The following is a 19,535-nucleotide window of genomic DNA, read 5'->3' as shown; positions in this document are numbered from 1 at the left end:
GTGTCCCCAGGAAGCAAACAACAAACCCAGAATAAGGAACGTTCCATGAGCAGCTGGCCCTGTTTCTGCAATGAGCTCAATGGCAGGAATAAAAAGGAATGGAGGGAGGAGGAGGGCGCTTACAGATAGGAAAGGACAGAAGAAAGAGGACAACTAAATGCCACGTGCAGACCTTATCTGGATCCTGGTTAAAACAAGCCAACCCTCAAAAGAAACAATCAGGGAAATTTGATTTTGAATTGGACAGTAAATATACCAAGGAATTACAGTCACCTTGCTAAGTATGAAATTTGTTTTACGGCTGCATAAGAAGATATCCATATTTTTAAGGTGTGTATTCTGAAGTATGCAGTGGTGAAATGCTGCGATGTCTGGAATTTGTTTTAAAATATTTCAACTAAGAAAACAAAGGGGAAAAAAAAGTGGCAAAATCTAATTGTTTCTTCGGGACGATGCGCCTGTGGAAGTTCTTATACTACTCTTCCTGCTTTTGCATAGACTGGAAAACGGTCCCAGACAGACATTGTCACCAACCCTCACCTCTCCCTCCCAGTCTCCTAAGGGCCCAGTCATCTTTTTAAAAAGTCACTTGCTTTTCCATAAATGCCGGTTGGCCCCTCTCTTTCCCCTACAAGTTAGGTGTGGGTATAGACCCCAAACCCCTCACCACCCCTGTGAAGTACCCATCACTGACAGCTCTCTGTGAATTCACATGTCAACAGACTTCTGTTTGCTTTTCTGTGAATCTGTCTTTTGCCGGTCTAACTTAGAGGATCCCAGCAGGAGTGCCTAAGAGGGTAGGGGCAGAGTTTTTCCATCCCCTACAGCAACGAGGGAACGCTGTGCTCCCCCCCAGCGCCCACTGCCCCAGCCCCAAGACAGAGACGAGAACAGGCAGGTGCTGCAGACCAGCTTCCAAGACACCAGCTGGCCTCCCCTCCCAAACCGCAGGCAATGAGGAATCCCCGACAGGCAGGTGCCCCTGGGCTCCCCAGATGAGATCGCAGAGCCAGGCCTCTTCCCCTCCCACCTCAGGCTGCTGGGGCCCACCCATCTCAGCCACCGGCGGGCAGGTGAGAGAAGAGCCACTGAAACAGAAGGAAACACCTTTTACCTTCCGCATCCAACATCTTGGGGATGTCCAGGTACTTCTCGGCCACATCGAAGGCTGTGTTCAGATTTGTGAGTGGGTCGTCCTAGAGGAAGAAGAGGATGAAGGCATGGGGGGCCCAAGAAGTCACTGGTCACCCACATCTGAGTGATCAAAGACAGGGGTGCAGGGAGGACGTCTATGGTCCCCTGGGCTTGGTCCCCAGGGCCCAGCTCTGGGTGTACAAGGCCGGCTTCACCTCTAGAGCTTGCTGGGTGGGTGTTTAAAGGGCCATTTGTCCTCCTCAAGCCTCAGTTTGTCAGAGAAAGAGGGCGAAGAATGCTGGCCTGCAGCCCAAGAAAGAATGGCTAAGAAGTACACGCCAAGAGCAGATCACTGCCTGGGCGCCGCTCGTCTTGGCTTCTGGCTTCGGCTCTGCCAGCAGCCGGTGCGACGGCTCAGCGACCCACCCTCGGTTTCCCCTCCGCTATCGAGGAGTTGGACTAGGAGCCTGCTCGCATCCCATGAAATTTGGGGGCTCCTTCAAAAGCCACAATTTGACTACTCTGACTTCTGCTACCATCTCCTGGGGACTGGGGAGGATGTGGAGAAAGCGGGGCCCATGGGCGCCATGGGTGGGAGTGCAGACTGGGGCAGCTGCTGGGAGCACAGCATGCAGGGCCCTCAACCAGTTAAATCTAGGACCTGCCATATGACTCAGCAGTCCCGCCTCTGGGTATACAGCCCAAAGTACCGAAAGCAGGGACTCAAATCCCTATGCGCATGCCCATATTCCTAGCAGCATTATTCACAAGAGCCACGAGGCTAAAATAACACAGCTGCCCATTACCAGGCGAGCACACAAACCAAAGTGGTGTCCGTACAACGGACTATTATCCTGCCTTCGAAAGGACGGAGACTGACACCTGCTACCACCTGGGCCAGCCTTGAAAACATTCACTCGGGGAAGTAAGCCAGACACAAATACTGCAGGATTCACGTATATGAGGCATTTACAGCAGTCCGAGTCATTGCGTCAGAAAGCAGATGGTGGCTGCCGGGGGAGCGGAGAGCGGGGTGTGATGGTTTCCTGGGTGCAGGGTCTCAGTTGTGCGGGACCAAGAGCACTGGAGACATGTCCCCGCCACCACCCCGTGCACCTCAGCACGGCTCAAACGTTTAGATCATACATGTTTTGTGTTCTTATGTATGTTACATTTTATGTTATGTACGTTTTACCACAATTAAAAGAATTTTTTTAACGTGGGTAGGAAACCACCACACAGCAATGGGAGTTCCTTGCTGGTCCTTCCACACTATGTCCTGGTTCCCCAGACTAACCTAAAGCAACCTGGTTTTGTCAGTGTCCCCATTTGCTAAGACAAGAAGCACAAAGTTACAAAGAAATAAATACATTCATCCAGGATGCTTTCAGGAGGAAACTGCTCAAAATAGAGAAGGTGGAGTCCTTCTGGGAAAGTTTTTTTACAGCTTTCAGAATGATAAAAAAAAAAAACAAAACAATGCCAAGCAGTGAAAGTCACTTCCGTCCAGGGCCTCCAGCAGCCGTCAGGCCCCGGGCCACACCCGCTGGCCACACTCAATTTCTAGGGACAGCCAGGCTCTCACACCCAGCTAAGGCCACAGCGGGAAGGAAGAGCTTCCCAGCCAGAGCCCCAGGGCTGTCCCCTATGTCCAAACAGCAGCTGGCTCTGGCAACCTGTGCTTCCTGGAAAGCATCCACGGTTCAGTGGGACCAGGTCTGGGCTAGGATTTGGGCTGGATTTTACTGATGCTACTGAATTAAGGAGAGGAGACAGATACAGTGAAACAGGGAGACAAGACAAGACACGTGGGGGTAGGCAGCTGGCCGGGTAGCAGACAAAGGGCCCTAGGCTCTCACCTCCCAGAGGCCAAGACCGCCGCAGTCTGTGGCACGGGGCAAGGGACTGGACAGCCACAGTCAGCAGGGCCCCACTTTATACGGAGTGGCAAACGGCTGTGGATTAACTGGCTGTCCCCCCAGCACACAGACGCAGGGACAGACACACACCTATCACTGAGGCGCGTCAGGCAAACACTAAGGAGGTATGTGATGATGTCTCTGAAAGAAAATTCGCCACCTCTAGGGTTTCCTGCCTCGGCTCTGTTTGATTTGGCCACACAGCTTTCGGGAAGTCAGGGGTTCTCGACCTGATTTTCTTCCTTGTGAGGCAGCTGAGTGAGAGTGTAGGGACCCTCCCACCCACCAAGATGGTGGACCCCTGACTAAAGACACATGCAGGGCCAGGCCGCCGGCTTCAGCCTGGCTTCAAGCACTGGAGGATATGGGAGTCTACTCCTTTTCTCCCCCACGCCCTGGAAACTGAGGCCCTGACACCAATAGCTTCAATTATGGAAGGATCACATCCAATTTATAAACCCCAGGAAACAGCAGGGGAAATGTCAGTGGGGTCCCATCACCCCGACAACATGCTGCGGTGCTTCTGACGCGCTGTGGGCTGTTCCGTCAGCGAGGACTCTGTGCCGTGCACACGGGGTGCCCACGTAGCCCCCTGGTGAAGGTCTTTTTCTCTAACTTCTACAGGCTGTCTCCGGGGCCAGTCTGAGGGGAATGACACCCCTGACCATGGCCATGGGCTCTCAGAAGAGGGCCCCAGTCCCACCTGTCCACCTCCCCGCTACCCAGCAGGGACCTGGCAGCCAAGAGCTGGCCACAGAGAGTCGGGTAAGTGCACGTACCTTCCGCAGCTTCCCATAGTCAATCAGCTCAGGCCGGTGTCGGTGGATCAAGGCACAGAAGCCGAGGCCGTCCTTCCAGCTGCCCGAGGGGGAGAGAAGGTGGGGGGCAAGCTGCTGAGTGGGGCCAGGCACTAACTAAGGAGAAAGCTCTAAACAAGGACTGGGAGGAGGTCCTCCTTTTTTCCAGAGAGGAACACATAGTGCTTCGGAGCAGGAGTGAGGAGAAGACAGGATGGGAAGCAGCATTTCTTCTTGCCATAATCCCAGGCACCGGGGTCAAGATTTTGTGGGGCCTGGCAAGTTGAGACACCTACCACATGCAACTCTACCCTCCACTGAGGTCTCTGTTCCCCCTCCTTCCCCGCTCTGTTCCAGTGCCCCAGGCCGGAACTTTCTGGACACCTCCTTGGGGAGCTCCCCAGTGGCTTGAGCATTAACTAAAGGCATAGGTAGCAGCAGCCACATCAAAGGCACCACTGGGAGGGAAGGTGGCTTCAGAGGGTGTGTGGCATCCCCTAGAGAGAAACTTCTTCCCCAGGGAGCTCTGCTGTGTTCTAGAGCTGAGACTAAGCCAGCCAAAGGGGGCCGAGGGGTCTTGGGGAAACAGCCCAGGCTCTGCAAGAGCCCCTCAGCCCCCAGCCACTCACCTTATGTGGAAGTTCTGGATGTTGACGTTTTTGTAAGGGGCTGTCTTTCTCTGACACCACAAGAGCAGCCCTTCCTTCGCAGAGGTCTCTGTGAGGAGGGGGACGACGGGCGGAGAGGTCAGTGGGCTGGCTCAGTGCAGAGAGGGGTGCTGACTCACGGGAAGCCCCACTGTGACCACGGGGTCCATGCTCATTCACATGAGGGGTCCAAAGACCCCTAGATTCCAACCCTGGGGCTACCAGGCCACTAAGTCTGTTTCCTCAACAAAGTTTGAGCAGTCATTTGAGAAACAAAGAAGCAAGTGAGGCAGCTTTTACAAGCCAGCCACATAACACACTTACATACTGATACAATGGCCTTTTAAACTTTCCGAATATCTCCTCCATCATTCCCTTTTATTCAAAGACATGTAGCATTACAAAGTCAATCAGCAACTTATGTCAGGTCTACGTTTGATTGGTCTATGAAATCTAAAGTCCTGGGATCTCCACGTAGGGGCACTCAGGCCGTGCAGAGTGCACAGAAGCGTTAGAATTATCTAAAAAATAAAGTTTCCTTATATTTAATGCATGGATTGACACCATTGCCAGATGTGTGAAGCCGACACACGTCTGTAAGTTAAAGCAGGCAGGTGTCAGAGGAGGCCCCAGGAGCTCCCAGCACAGAAGGGTTGCAAACCACACTGCCCCCATGTGCTCGCATCTGTGAATTGCAGAAATGGTACCCAGCGAAGAGGCTTCATGGGTGATCTCATTTACTCTCAGTTCACAAAATGGACTTTAAAATGACATTAAATGATTTCTGCAAAGATATTTCAAGCACAATTTTAAAAAATCAGCAAAGCTAATGCTTCCACTCAGCTCAAGTTCATCAGCGATATTACAAGATTAAAACAATGACAATTTAACCACAGCTGACAAGAAATCAGCCCCTAAAGAATCAAACTGATCTCATCAAGAAGGCGATTTGAGCGGATTTATATCCCCCATCACTAACGAGAACCATGTTCGAACTGACTACTGTGGACACCTTCTTAACTGCTTCAGCCCTAAATACCAAGCATCTATAAGTCAAATGTAGGCCTTCACATGGCTGTATCATCATGTGTCAAACCAAAATTTCCATAAGAAAGCTATTTATTCCACATTCCTCCCATCAAAATAATTACTTTGAATAAAAATCTTTATAAGATTCCTGGGTCACGAAAATGAATAAAAATATATTTTGTAAAGAATATGCATTTATTTATTTTTTCAGTAATCTTTGCACCCAGTGTGGGGCTCGAACTCACAACCCCAAGATCAAGAGTCGCACGCTCTGCTGTCTGAGCCAGCCAGGCGCCCCATGAATAAAAAATATTTTTAAAATATTATCTCCATCTCACCTTTTTAAAATTTGTTTCGGTATGTGTGTTTCATAATACGAATATCAACACATAAATACAATTTATTACAAAATAAATACACACATATCAGATGTAAAGCTCAAAAAATGCTCGAGTGTGGAACCAAAAGTTGAACAAGATCACAAGATCGCGGCCCCAGACTAGAGGGGCCTCTTGAAGATCTGTGAAGTGGCCACCAGAGGGCGCTATGGGAACAAAGTGGAGGACCTCGGGTCCCCTTGAAATCCTGCCACGCCACCTTCTGGCTGCTAAGCTTTTCCCTGCCCTTTTGGCTTTAACAACCCAAGAGCCAATAGGTCCCCACAGCACCCCTGGGCAGTCCCAAAGTGAGTGGGATTCCCTGGGGCCAACATACCAGCGGGAACCAGCACCTAAACAGTTCTTATTTCTCTACAAACCAGGAGGGAAGGCAGATACCCGTGATGGGTCAGAAGCCCAGGATGTGGCCCACGATCAGGCCCCCACTGCCAGGGGTCGGGGGTTCTCCAGGCTGAGCTCAGGGAGGAAGACGTGATGGTGAGGGCAGGGACTTGGGGACTAATGAAACAGAACAGGACACCCACCTTCCACAGAGATGTCCTGGATGGCAAAACGGAGGATGATGGTCCAGATCATGCCCAGGGTCATTTTCACATTCCCATCCACGATTTCTATGGAAATGGCATCGGGACATGTTAGGATGGCTGTTAGTAGGGGCAGAGTTAAAATTCCCGGAGGGCCCACATCACTGTGTGTACCACGTAGGAAATCAAAGACCACACAGCTCCACTGCCAGGAAAAAGTTAAGTATGTTCTTAGAAGTACAATGAGGTATCACAGGTGCCAGGACAGAAGTCTATTTGGGGGTGACCCGGGACACGAGGGAGGTGTGATCAATTCCCCTGGGTGCATCAGGGAAGCCAAGAGAGACTGACAGAAGAGGGACAGGTTTCTAAATCATCACAAACGGTCTGGCAACTCTCAGTTGGGGAAGTCTGGGCAATCACAGCTCTCAAAATAGCCATCCACGCCCAAAAAGCCACTGTAGGCAACAGAAAGAAATCAATCCAACAAAGATTTATAAACTGACATCCTGAAGGATGTACCAACTCACAAATCAACTGCATGCTATGACGGGTATCAAAATGTGTATTTTTTAAAAAATCAAACAACAGCTTCAAGATCATGATTAAGCGCTAACCCACTAAACTCAGTCTAAGCAACACTTTTTAGACTTTTAAAAAATGCTATAAATTCTATTAAGTAATTCTTTTTTTCCCCCTGTACCAGGCCCGGAGGCAAGGACTACAAACATAAACACCTGTCTAAGGAGCCTAAGACATGGAGCCGTAGGGGGCTGAACCCGTGACAAACAGACTCCTCACCCTCACCTGCTTCCAAACCAGGAGACAGTAACCCAGCCCCGTGGCAAGGTACTGTCAGCTAACAGTCTGGCATCCAAAGAATATCTTATTTTTTCCAACCTGATAAACTGACTAAGGAAAAACCTAACAAGACCATGAGAAGGGGTAATTTCCAGGAACTCCCAATATCCTGAGCCCATGTCCACTAGGGTCTGCTTCCCACAAACTGGTTAAGCAAGAGTGGATTCCACTAAGGAAATCACATTCTAAGATCTTATCGCCTTCCTCAAAAGGGAGGGCAAAACTGCGGGCCGCTGTGGGCCCAACAAGGTGCAGAGCGCGGCTGCTAATTCCCGGCAGGGCAGGCGACTCTGCTGAGCCTGCATCAGGGAGCGGAGGGGGGAACAGCGTCCATGTCGGGCAGGGGACAGGATGTCACTCTTCCTGCTAACAAGGGCCTTCCATGCCCCTCCCAGAGCCACAGACACCAGTGGGACGCAGACCCGAGTCGGAGGGCCTGGGTGAGAGACGGAGAACTCAGGAGCATACAGCCATGTGCTTTCAGGAGTAAAACAGCCAGCCAGCACCGTGCAGAGCACGCTGGGGGACACGGAGACACTCCATCAGTGAAGAACCAGTTCATAAAGATCTGGTGTTTAAAAAACGCCCTTTCATTTGCGATTTCCAATGGTTTCATCTGTATAACATTTAAAGAATTTATATAAATAGATAAGGAAAAAAGTCTAAGTTCACAACAAGCAAAAGACCTGAATAAATACTTCACAAAAACATGAAATACAACCAATTTCCAAGTATGTCAATCTCCCTTATAATTAAGGAAGAGAACAGTTTCCCAGCTGTTATACCAGCAAAGTTAAAAAACAAGGAACACACACCTTGATGTGTGTTGATGGTAGCAAGGCTACCTACCGCACTGTGGCTAAAAGTGTAAATTGGTTTTAAAAAAATTCTTTCTGGGGAGCCTGGGTGGCACACTTGGTTAGGCGTCCAACTCCTGGTTTCGGCTCAGGTTGTGATCTCCCAGTCGTGAGACTGAGCCCCAGGTTGGGCTCCACGCTCAGCACAGCATCTGCTCTAGATTCTCTCTCCCTCTGCCCCTCCCGCTCACGCTCTCACTCGTCCTCTCTCTCTCTCTCTCGAACAAGTAAGTCTTAAGGGGCGCCTGGGTAACGCAGTTGTTAAGCGTCTGCCTTCGGCTCAGGGCGTGATCCCGGCGTTCTGGGATCGAGTCCCACATTGGGTTCCTCCGCTGGGAGCCTGCTTCTTCCTCTCCCACTCCCCCTGCTTGTGTTCCCTCTCTCGCTGGCTGTCTCTCTGTCACATAAATAAATAAAATCTTTAAAAAATAAAAAAAAAACAACAAATAAATCTTAAAAAAAGGAAATACTTTCTGGGAAATAATTTGGCAACAGGATCAAGCATCTTGAAGTTGTTCAACATTTTTTTTTTTTAAGATTTTGTTTATTTATTTGACAGAGAGAGAGAGCACAAGCAGGGGGAGCAGCCAGCAGAGGGAGAAGCAGGCTTCCCGCTGAGCAGGGAGCCCAATGCAGGACTCGACCCCAGGACCCCAGGATCATGACCTGAGCTGAAGGCAGATGCTTAACCGACTGAGCCACCCAGGAGCCCCAAAATCATTAGACTTTTTGTCAGTGAAATCTCCCTCTAGGAATCGCTGCCTAGTCGATGATCTGACAGGCAGAGTTAAGGCTGCCGTACGGGGAGCCTGCGGTAGGGTCATTTATCACGGCCCCAAGCTGGAAAGCGAGAATATACCCAGTACAAGATGTGATGGAGTAAATGCCCTGCCCGTCACCCATCTGCTCAGAACCTCCACGGCTTCCCACCTGACTGGGAGTCAAAGCCAGTGGCCAGTGAGGCCCTGACAGTCTCCCACCCGCTCCAGTCACACGGCCCCCTCATAGCTCTCTCCTCCCTGGATATCCACGTGACTTGTCCCTCACCTCCCTCCATCTCTGCTTCATCTTCTCCTGGAAACCTCCCACTTTACTCCCTGCTTGATTTTTCTCCATCTGACACGTGTGTGTGTGTGTGTGTGTGTGTGTGTGCATGTGTGTGTGTGTTTTCTCTCTTCCCCCTTCCGGAACATAAGGTCCACAAGGGGAACAATTTTTCCATTTTGCATCACTGCTTAGAGCCCAGCAGAGTGCCCAGCACAGAGAAAGCCCTCCATCGTTTGTTGAATGAATGAATGAATGAATGAATGAGTACTGGAGGGCACTACACACATGCGGGTGAATGGGCAGAGGTTACCCAGGCCTGTGGGTGGGAGAACGGAAGGGCACTCAGGCTCCCCCAGGGCAGGACCCAGGTCTAGAACAGAGCGTAGCTGTGCTCAACGATTCACATAGCCACTAAAAATTACACTCATGAGTTTTTAATGACCTGGAGAAATCTTTATAATATGGAAAGTGGAAAAAGCAAGTGTGAAATTTCACGGACAGTGTTTCAAATACAGGGGATGTTTTTTTAACGTCTAGAAGAGGCTCCGGTGGTAAGAGGCCTCCACTCTTGACCTTTCCAAGAGCGGGGGCTGCAGCACCGGCCCCCACCTCTGCCCCATCCTATAGCCCCCTCTTGCACCCTTCTTGTGAAGGCCGAATACCTGGGCCTCCTGTGGCTCAAGTTCAGTGCCCTCCCAGCACCCAGGAAGACAAGAGTGGCTTCTTTTTTGGGTCTTGCCTACTTATTCTTCTTTCCCTTCCCCAGAAACCCCCAGGATTTTTGCTCTCTGAATTCTCACTCATACCAGATCCTTCAGGAAACAGGAGAGCCAAGTACAGGCAAAAAGAGTCAGGTGTATTGATACCCCATGCACCACCCCAGCCTCAGGGACTACTGGCTCCCTGCCCACCCCCAGAGAGTAGCCCCCCCCAGAGGGCCCCCAGAACAAATCCTTTCCCAGGCATCTGTATGTCTGTATCAAGGATGCCCCATCTCACCAGCAGCTTTATGTCAGGGGGCTGCCAGCCATGCTGGGTCCCGAAGGAGGGTCCCAAGGCCACAAGTGGGCCCTGTGGACAAAACATGACGATAGACTATAATGTCTGCTGTAGATGCGGGAAGAAGCGGGGGCATGTGTCTGCCACTCCTGGTCTACAGCCAGCCAAGAAGCGGTTCGCATCCTGCACTGACCCCTGCCCACACTCCAGGGATGCAGTCACCCGGGCGTGATTCAGAGTAGGAGGAAGACATGCCACGTGACAGAAACTAGACCCCTGGGGATCACCAGCTCCCAGACCAATGCTTCAGCTACTGCACCCACCGCCCCCTCCACCCCGAGGACAGGTGATCAATCATCAAGACCACGCAGGCTCTTGGCACCCAAAGCCATCAAGCTTTCCTCCCCCAAAGATCATAAGATTAAAAATCCTTCCGGGCCCTCTCACCTGGTTAAATCCCAACCACTCCCCTAGGTCAAGCCTCAACGGCATGAAGTCTAGACATTCTAAATCAAGTACTGGAAACCGTAAGGATCTATTCTAATCCCTCCTGGATGTACGGACATCCCCTGCTTTCAGCCTCCATCTGAACACCTTCGGGGACAGGGACCATATACCCCTCCAGAGCACCCACTCCATTGCCACAGGGCCTCCCGGGCCTGGGTCTGCCCCTCAGAGGTTCACCAGAGTCTAGTCCTGCACCATGTGATAATCCTTTAAAGTTCTGGGGTCTCGCCCACGCTGGGCCTGCCCCCCTCCGCCCAGGATGCTCCTCGGGGTAACCGGCAACATCTCCCCAGCCCTGCCCCCACGAGCGCTCCTCTCGGGGATCTGCTGCCCCGCCTTGTATTTACAGTCTACGGCAATAACCGCACTTCATTAAAATAAACAAAACCCATTTGTGGCCTCATCCAGTTTCCTGGCACAGCACAGCAGCCATCCCAGCATGATCTTAGCGCTCAGTCTGGAACAGGAGAGCTCATTTCAAAGCGGAAGGCTCAGCCTGAAGCACGACTCCCTAGGGCAGCGAGGAGGTCAGGGTGAGCTCACTCTAGAGCAGCCTTTCAAAATCTTCAGAGAAGTGAGGCCTGCGTGAAAAAACCTGGAAATCCGTGGCCAGCTAGGCTGACTTCGCGGAAGGTCGGAGGGGCGGGGTGGAGTTTATGCCCGAGCCTGTCTCTGCTCCTCGCCGTCCTCCGGGGCAGGCACGGGAACCTGACCCAGCCCTCCGTAGGTGGGGAAAAGCAGGCAGGGAAGTGCTGTCCTCGGTCCCCACGCACCATGTCTGGAGCCATGGGAAGAGGTTCAGATCTCGGCTCTGGAGCCCACACTCCATGGCTCAACCTGGCTCTGCCACATGGAAGGAGTCTGGCCCAGAGCCCGTGCTCAACCACACCGCAGGCTTCCACCCTAGCAACTTTTCTCAGCCTCAGTTGCCTTGACTATAAAATGTGGCTGGTGATACCCACCATACAGGCCTGCTCACAGGCAGAAGGGGAGAGCCCAACAAAGCATCCTGTTAGCCAGACAAAGAGCTGAAACCAAGTGCTTTTCTCTCCCATCTTCCCCTTTCCTCCTCCCCTTCGGACCTCAGAATTATTTAAAAAAAAAAATTGTTAAGTAGCTGTTTAATTCTTCTTTCTAAAAATCTGGATTTCTGGCTTCTGCTGAAAAATTGGAACACCTGGCCATGCTGGACCTGCATCCCCACACAGCGACAAATGATTAGAGGTGCCTGGCAGGTGCCCCGCTTAGAAGGACATGCCTCCCCCAGTTCTCCACAATCCCCACCCATCCCTCCCGTCACCCCTGGCCCTTACACATCCTTTACTTCCCTGGGGCTTGCGCCAGACCAGCGGACTGCTCTGTCTCTGGTTTCCCAGCCCTGCTTAGTTGAAACTTTTTCTGCCAAGCCTTTAATCTTCCCTAAGAGAGCGAACTACTGTTAAGAAGCAGAGAGTATGTTCCCACTCACAAAACAAAGCACCCTGCTAGGTGCGAGTCCTTCGCACCCTTCCTGAGCACCTGCTGTGTGCGTCACAGGGTGAAGGGCTGGCGCCACACGGATGCAGAGACGTGCTCTTTGCTTCACAGCCGAAGGTGTGCTGGGCCCATGAGGCAGCACCCACGAGTGCTCAAGCATCAGCCTGAGTCCCCAGTAAGGCAGGGCTTGGCGAAATTTTTCTGCAAAAGGCTGATAGGAAATATTTTCAGCTTTGCAGGCCATACGGTCTCTGCCACAGCTATTCTGCCAATTGTAGCAGGACAGCAGACACAGAGGGTATATAAACAGACAGGTGTGGCTGGGTTCCAGTATTTACAAAAACCCGTGTCATCCGGATTTGACACCGGGGACTGTGGTTTGTCGATACTGTGCTAAAATTCGTGTTTGATGTAGCAATACAAAATCCCTCAATTTCTAGAAAGAAAGGGGGGCGGGGAGGCCTTTAAACTCATCCACCAGAAAAGAGATGCACTCCTATGATTTCCTGGAGCAAATACCCCACCCTCTTCCAGAAAAGGCCATGCTCTAAGGGGACTTCTCTGACAAGGATCTGGTCTGAGTTCTGGCTTTGCCACTTACTGACATCGGGACCTTCAGGAGGCTAAGTCATCTCATTAGGCATCTGGTTCCTTCTCATCAAAGGAGGATAATATCGAGAGCCAGCAGAAAGGCTGTGGGAGAGATCAGTGAGATCCCCGGCGGGCTCTGGCACAGTCCCCACCAGGGCGCGTGTGCTCGGGGAGCACGGCCGAGCACGTACGTCAAATGATGAACGAATAGATGGAAACCTTTCCTGTCTTTAGATTTCTGGTGCCGCACAGCAGGTGCCCAGGGAGTCCAGGCTGGATCCATGGGGCGCAGTGCCGACACGGCCCGGGTATGGTGTTCCGTTCTCCTCCACCCTCCCCAAATCCTTCCGGGCCACCACAGTGCGCACAAGAAACTGCACTACCTCTTTTAAACCATTAAGAACAAACGAATAACAATTTATACTGAGCTTAAAATGAAGAAAAAAGAGTCAAGAAGCTAATCTGCAGAGAAATGCTATTAGGAATGTTCCTGAAGGCTTCTGGACATCAGTCTTCCAAGGGCTCCATGGGGCCTCTGGGCAGCCTTCACCCACCACCCAGCCCGTGTCTGACACTCTCCAGGCAACAGAATTCTCTGCCTTAGGCAGCAAAGTGCAGGCAGGCCTGTGGGTGAGGGAGGTGGCATTCCACTGTTACAGGACCTCATGGCACCAGGATTCAGCTGGTGGGTTGGCTGGGAGCATCAAAGTCAGGACCAGGGAGCAGGCCCTTGGTTTTCCAGGGGGCAGAGCTGGATGTGGAGGGTGCTGAGACTGGATGGAAAGTGTAGCTGTTACACGAAGAATCCACAGGTCGACCAGATGGAGGTGCTGGCAGCCCCACTTCCCAATGCACCCAGCGGTGTGGGAACCCGGGAGTCGGGGCCAAAAAGGCCAAGAGAACAGGGAACAGAAAATCAGGCTCCAGAGAGCAGCCAGACGGCAGGCCTCACTCACCTTCAGCTCCAATGGACACGAGCTTGACCCCCTTGCTGGCTATGAAATCCAGGGCCTTGTTGACGTTGGAGATCTTGTGCACCCTCATTTTGCCTCTCTCCGGCTTGGCCAAGCGCTCCCCTGAATGCAGACCAAGAGGGAGGGCAGGGAGGGTCAGATGCTATTTCCTAGGAGCAGGGCTGCTCTCATGACACCCTTGCCCAGGAGTGGTGAGGACCACCCTCGCAGGGAATGACAAGGAGAGTGGACCCTGCCTCTTTTCTGCCACTTCTCAGACCTCAACTGCTTGCCTCCACCCAACAGTAAGCCCCGTATGTCTGGGAGGTGGTTGGGCGCTATGAACACAGGGGCGAACAAAACAGTTTCCTGCCTCCGTGCAGTTCTGGACCAGGAGGTGACAGACCTTCAACAGAGAAACACACGAATACATGCAAATGAACAAACACCAAGAAGGATAAATGCTTAAAAAGAGGGTGCATAGGAGGGCAGGTGGGGGATGAAGGAGTTATGGGATAGTCAGGAAAGGCCTCCAAGTGGGAGGGCAGCCAGGCCGCGACAGCGTGCAGTGATTATCAAGGCAGAAGGAACAGCACGTGCAAAGGCCCCGAACCCCTTCTAGTCTATACTGTTTGGCCCAGGAACATGTGTGGGCACTTTAGAATATTCTGAAAAAGTCCCCTAGTGTTTAAACAGAGCTGCCCACAGTGTTCCGATCTCGCTTGAGAACCGCTGCTTCTCGTGGGCATCCTTGGCTCAGCTCCAAGCCACCTGCCCACCCTCAGCCCACCGACTCCTCCAACGCAGGTTCCAGGGTCCGAAGCTGCGGGGAAAGAGCTGGTTCTCCAAACACCCCATTAAGAGCAGTTTCAGCTCAGAACAGAGGCACTCGCGGACCTCTTTAAGTTAAAACTCAAAATTGAAATGTATAACATGCATGCCCATACCGGGGGAAGGGCACCTAGCTTTAGAGTCTCTAAAAGCCCAGGGACCCCAAAAGGCTGAGAACCACCATCCTAGAGCCCAAAACTCGGGGCCCTTGCACCTGCCATGGTCTCCAGCCCTGCCCAGCTATACATCCCCCCCCCACTACACCTAGCACATTAGCAGCCTGGCCGAGAGGGCTCAAGGAGGGGGGCAGGCGCAGTGTGGGAGCAGCACTTCTCCAGGGGGCCTCCCAGCCCCCCAGCTTCTAGAGAGCAGACTTCCTGCCGCAGATATGATTAGGCCTGGCAGCTCCCAGGGAAGCACAGCTGGGTTTTTATGATTAAATTAAGACTTTCCACTTGGGGCTCTCCAAGGCTATAACCACTTCTCAGCCTCCCCAGCTAGGTACCCCACTATCCCCCTGGGCAGACCAAATGCCCTGGGGTTCCCTCCCATAGGATGAATGAGGCAGTGCCCCATCCCACCCTCAGCCCTGAAGCCTCTCCTGCTAAAACCCCAGCCCTTAGGTCCTGCCGAGCCTGGGCTCCCCAGCCAGGCCCCCAGCCGTGCACACTGGCTGGAACAGGACTTCTCCATCGGGATAGTGAAGGCAGCAAGGCCAGCAGTTCTCGCACTTCTGATGCCCAGTCCCCTTCCCCTGCCTCCTAAAGTTTCTAATTTTGGAAGTCTGGGATGTGCCTGGGAATCTGCATGTGGACAAGCAGTCCTGCAGATTCTGAGGTGGGTGGTCTGGGCATGCTACTTAGAGGACCTCTGGGGGCACCAGCCCCTTCCTTCTGTCCCTCTACTCACCTCACGATGCTCAAGGAGGAAAAGGCAGTGTCTCAGTGACTCGATGTTCCCCACTCCAGGCAAGGAGATAAGCCCACTTCACAGAGGTGCCTGGGTCCCCCTTGGGCACAGGCCTACCCATTTGGTGGGGAAAACGGTGCTGGTTATGCAGAAAAGCCCGGGGCAGGGCGTCTGGTCACGCTATTTGTTGAGCAGCACATGCATGCCAAGTACCATTCTGAGCACTTGGGACACAGAGATGAGACCATCCCTGCCCCAAGCCACTCAGGGTGGGACAGGGAAAAGCACAAGTGGGCCAAAAATGATCATGCCACGGGGAAACGGACATGACGGAGGGATGAATGGGGTGTGACAGGGGCCCTGAGGAGGACAGCCACTCATACGGCGAAAGCCTTCCTGGAGGGAAACTCTGGGCTGAGTTTTAAAGAATGAAGAAGAATACCACCAGGTTTGCGTAAACTAAGAAATGTTGGAAGAGGAGGCAGGGAAGGACAGTCTAAAAGGCAGTTAGAGGAAAACAGTACGGTGGTTCCTTAAAAAAATTAAACACAGAATTACCATATGATCCAGCAACTCCACTTCTGGGTATTTATCCCAAAGAATTGAAAACAGGGACTCACACAGGTATCTGTACCCCCATGTTCACAGCAGCGCTAGTCGCCACAGCCAAAAGATAAAAGCAATCCCAACATGCCTCAGAGGATGAATGGACACACAGAAAGCGGTGCGTACGCGCGATGGAATGCTAGCCTTAAAAAGAGAGTCTGACACATGGATGAACCTGGAAGGCATTCCAATGAAATAAACCACAGAAGGACATATACTGTCTGATTCCACTAACACGAGGTGCTGAGAACAGTCACGCTCACAGAGACTAAGAGAAGGGTGACTGCCAGGGGGCTCCGGAGATGGGAACGGGGGGCCAGTGTTTAATGGACATGGGGTCTCAGTGTGGGATGACGGAGGAGTCTGCAGATGGATGCTGGGGTGTCTGCACAAGAAGGGGAGTGTACGAAATACTCAATGAAACTGAAAATATTCGAAAGCTAAATCTTCCGTTCTGCAGATTGTACTGCACACGCACAATCCCCCAGCCCCCCCCCCCACGACACACAGACTGCACCTGCAAGAGGAAACAAGTCAGTCAGAGCTTGTGCAGAAGCAGAGAGAGCAGTGAGCCTGTCCTTGGTGAGGACTGCGTGTCTCTTGGGTGGCACAGGGTCTGAGGTCTGATACCTTTTTGGGAAGTTAGTTGAAAACAAAACAGGTGCCAGCTTACAAAGGATCCTGCAAGCTATGCTAAGGAATGTGGGCTGCAGGCTTCGAGCCCTGGGGAGGCGCTGAAGGGTTCTGAGCAGGGAACAGCGAGACCATATCTGGGCCGTCAGATGGCCCCTCTGGCTGCCGCGTGGGGGATGGACTACGGCGGTGGGGAAGGAGCCAGGAGAGGGTCGAAGGCCTCTGAGGATCATCTAGGTGAGATCTGACGCAGGCCCACGCTGACAACACCATAGCAGAGGTTAAAAGGCTAACAGAAGGGGTGCCTGGGTGGCACAGCGGTTAAGCGTCTGCCTTCAGCTCAGGGCGTGATCCCGGCGTTATGGGATCAAGCCCCACATCAGGCTCCTCCGCTATGAGCCTGCTTCTTCCTCTCCCACTCCCCCTGCTTGTGTTCCCTCTCTCGCTGGCTGTCTCTATCTCTGTAGAATAAATAAATAAAATCTTAAAAAAAAAAAAAAAGGCTAACGGAAGAAGGAGACAGAATGAATGGAACTTGAATGCCAAGCTGGAACGTGAAGCAAAGGAAGAGCTGTCTGATTCCTACATTAGGTTCAGGAGAGCAAGATGGAGATCATAGGAGGAAGGAGGTCAGGCAGGGCCAGGGGTAGTCCACACAGCCTTGGGCACGCTGAGGCGTCGCTGGGGGCCATCTGGGCGAAGATGGGGCCTGAGGGAAAAGACAGGACTGACACCAGGTCTGGGACTCACTGGTGTAGAAGGTAAGGTGAAGAGAGTAGCTAAGATTACCCAGTGTATAAAGCAAGGCGAGACTGTGGGAAGCGCCAAGCTCTAAGGCACGGGGAGGAAAGGTATTCATGAGAAAGTGGAGCTCTGCATTCCAGGAGCCGTCCCTCCAGATCTCTGGACATCCAAACTCTGCACTGGGGGCTGGGCGAGGGAGCGGGACCATCTGGATATAGGTGGAGAGGTACTAGGGGAGCCAAGGTTTGGCAATGGTCAGCCATGGTGGACCCTTCTTTGCAAACGAGGGTGCCGAGGCAGAAAGGCAGGGACGTGTCCAAGGACACGTGGCTGGTCGGCCGCAGAGCCGGGACCAAACCCAATCTCCTCCGCGGCGCCCCCAACGTCTTTCAAGAGACCCAAAGGTCACCGCGAGCAAAGGCAGAGCAGAAGCTGAGGAGTCTGGGCAGCACCCCCAAGCGGCCGAACCCAGCAGGCGGCATCCTCGGCCAGGGCGGCCCACCTCACCTGAGATGACCTCCAGCAGCAGCATGAGCTTCAGCCCGTCCCGGAAGTCCTCCTCGATGTTCTCGATCTGCGTCCCCGCCTTGCGCAGGTGGGAGTTGCACCAGGCCGTGAATGTCTGCGCGAAGGAGAGACGAGCAAGCGGTCAGGCTCCGCACGCGTCACAGGCTCTCTGCGACCCTCACGGGGGCCTCAGTGAGTCCCCAGCACCCGCCCGCCTCATGCCCTCTCCGGCTGCTGTGGAAGGAAGGCGTGAGTGGGCACCGTGGGATGGGCCACGCAGCGCCCCGCTTTAATGCCCCCCACCCGCGCTCAGAAAGGTGACACAGCAAGCCTTAATTAATTAACCGGGCAAATGAGTTTATTAAATCTTTGTCTACTTGGCAGCTGCCTAAGGGAAAGAATCAGTAAATCTTGTTGGGTTCAGAGGCGCGGCATCAGGACAAGGAGAGAAAGGTGAGGACCCCAATGCACGTGTGTGTGTGTGTTTGTGTGTGTGTGTGTGTGTGTGTGTGTGTGTGTGTCTGGCGTCAGGGTGTGAGTCACCTCAAGCTGCAAAACTGTGAGGAAGAATTCCAGAAGGGAATCTAAGGAGACTCAACGAAAGACTATCTCTATTGTGATTTTCTAGTCTGCGGGGGGCGGGGTGGGGGAGCAGCAACACTGAAGCGACCCCCCCCCATCAACCAAGCCGTCCTGCACTGACAGCACTACCTTGAGGCTCAGACAAGGGACAAGCTGAGCCATGAACAGAAACAGAAGCCTGTGCTTCCACTTCCCAGGCCCGCCCAAAATGGGGGCAGGGGTCTCTCCCCAGCTGTCACATTCCATGGGAAACAGAAAGAACAGCTCTCCGGCTTCAGGTCCAACATACTTCTCGGCAACTCCAGAATTCTAAGCACCAAATGGCACCCTCAACTATATGGGGGCTCGAGCGCCCATGTCCAGCACCCCCCAGCAGCGCCAGTCAGCTCCCCTCCCACCCACCCTGCAAAGTTGCAATGGTGAGCAGTGTGTTACTCAACCAGTAACAGCCACACCAGAACCACCCCTCCTCCTAAGAAAGGTCACCAGACTCATGACCCCCTTCCCCCACCACTTCCTCTTGCCCCGGGGAACAAAGGGAAGTGGCGAGGAACAGGCCGAAGGGAGGAATGCCACCCCAGTGATCATTAGGGGAAAAGAAATGGCTGCTTAGGTTTATAAGCAAGCGCTGAAGAGCTGTGAGCAAGAAGGGATGGTCAGTCCACACAGGTGAGCAGGAGGAGGCAGCATTAGGACACCCCCAAGTCCGGGCCTCATCTTTAAATCAGGCCTCACGAGGCAACTGCTCTCTCCCTACAAACACGGCTCCACTCTGCAGGCCAGTGTGCTCCCGTGACAGAGAAGAGGGTCGTGGATGCTACCCAAAACCTTTGGGAAACCTGGCACACAGACGAGGGTGGGCAGGGGATATATTCTGATCCTCGGCCTGGAATGTCCTCCATATCACGCTTGGCTAGCTCACCCTCATCTTCCAAGATCAGGCTAAGCTATCACCTCCTCCAGGAAGCCTTCCTGACAGCCAGC

The 19,535-nt window shown here is 52.8% G+C and overlaps 1 protein-coding gene across 3 annotated transcripts in view; it reads right to left on the bottom strand.

Annotated features, from left to right (window-relative positions):
- ACTN1 (actinin alpha 1) overlaps nt 1-19,535 on the bottom strand; it is a 92,773-nt gene that overhangs the window by 24,028 nt on the left and 49,210 nt on the right. For all 3 annotated transcript variants that reach the window (XM_026519668.4, XM_026519670.4, XM_026519667.4), the window contains exons 2-7: nt 17,970-18,084; nt 13,743-13,862; nt 6,449-6,535; nt 4,480-4,567; nt 3,833-3,911; nt 1,115-1,196 (exon numbers count right to left, since the gene is read on the bottom strand). In XM_026519668.4, coding sequence (XP_026375453.1) covers nt 1,115-1,196; nt 3,833-3,911; nt 4,480-4,567; nt 6,449-6,535; nt 13,743-13,862; nt 17,970-18,084 — 571 coding nt within the window. The remainder of the gene's footprint in view (nt 1-1,114; nt 1,197-3,832; nt 3,912-4,479; nt 4,568-6,448; nt 6,536-13,742; nt 13,863-17,969; nt 18,085-19,535) is intronic.

This window comes from Ursus arctos, unplaced genomic scaffold (assembly GCF_023065955.2).
Source record: "Ursus arctos isolate Adak ecotype North America unplaced genomic scaffold, UrsArc2.0 scaffold_25, whole genome shotgun sequence".
In the NCBI taxonomy this organism is placed as follows: domain Eukaryota; kingdom Metazoa; phylum Chordata; class Mammalia; order Carnivora; family Ursidae; genus Ursus; species Ursus arctos.
The sequence above is the reverse complement of the archived record's forward strand: the minus strand, read 5'-3'. Positions and strand labels throughout refer to the sequence as shown.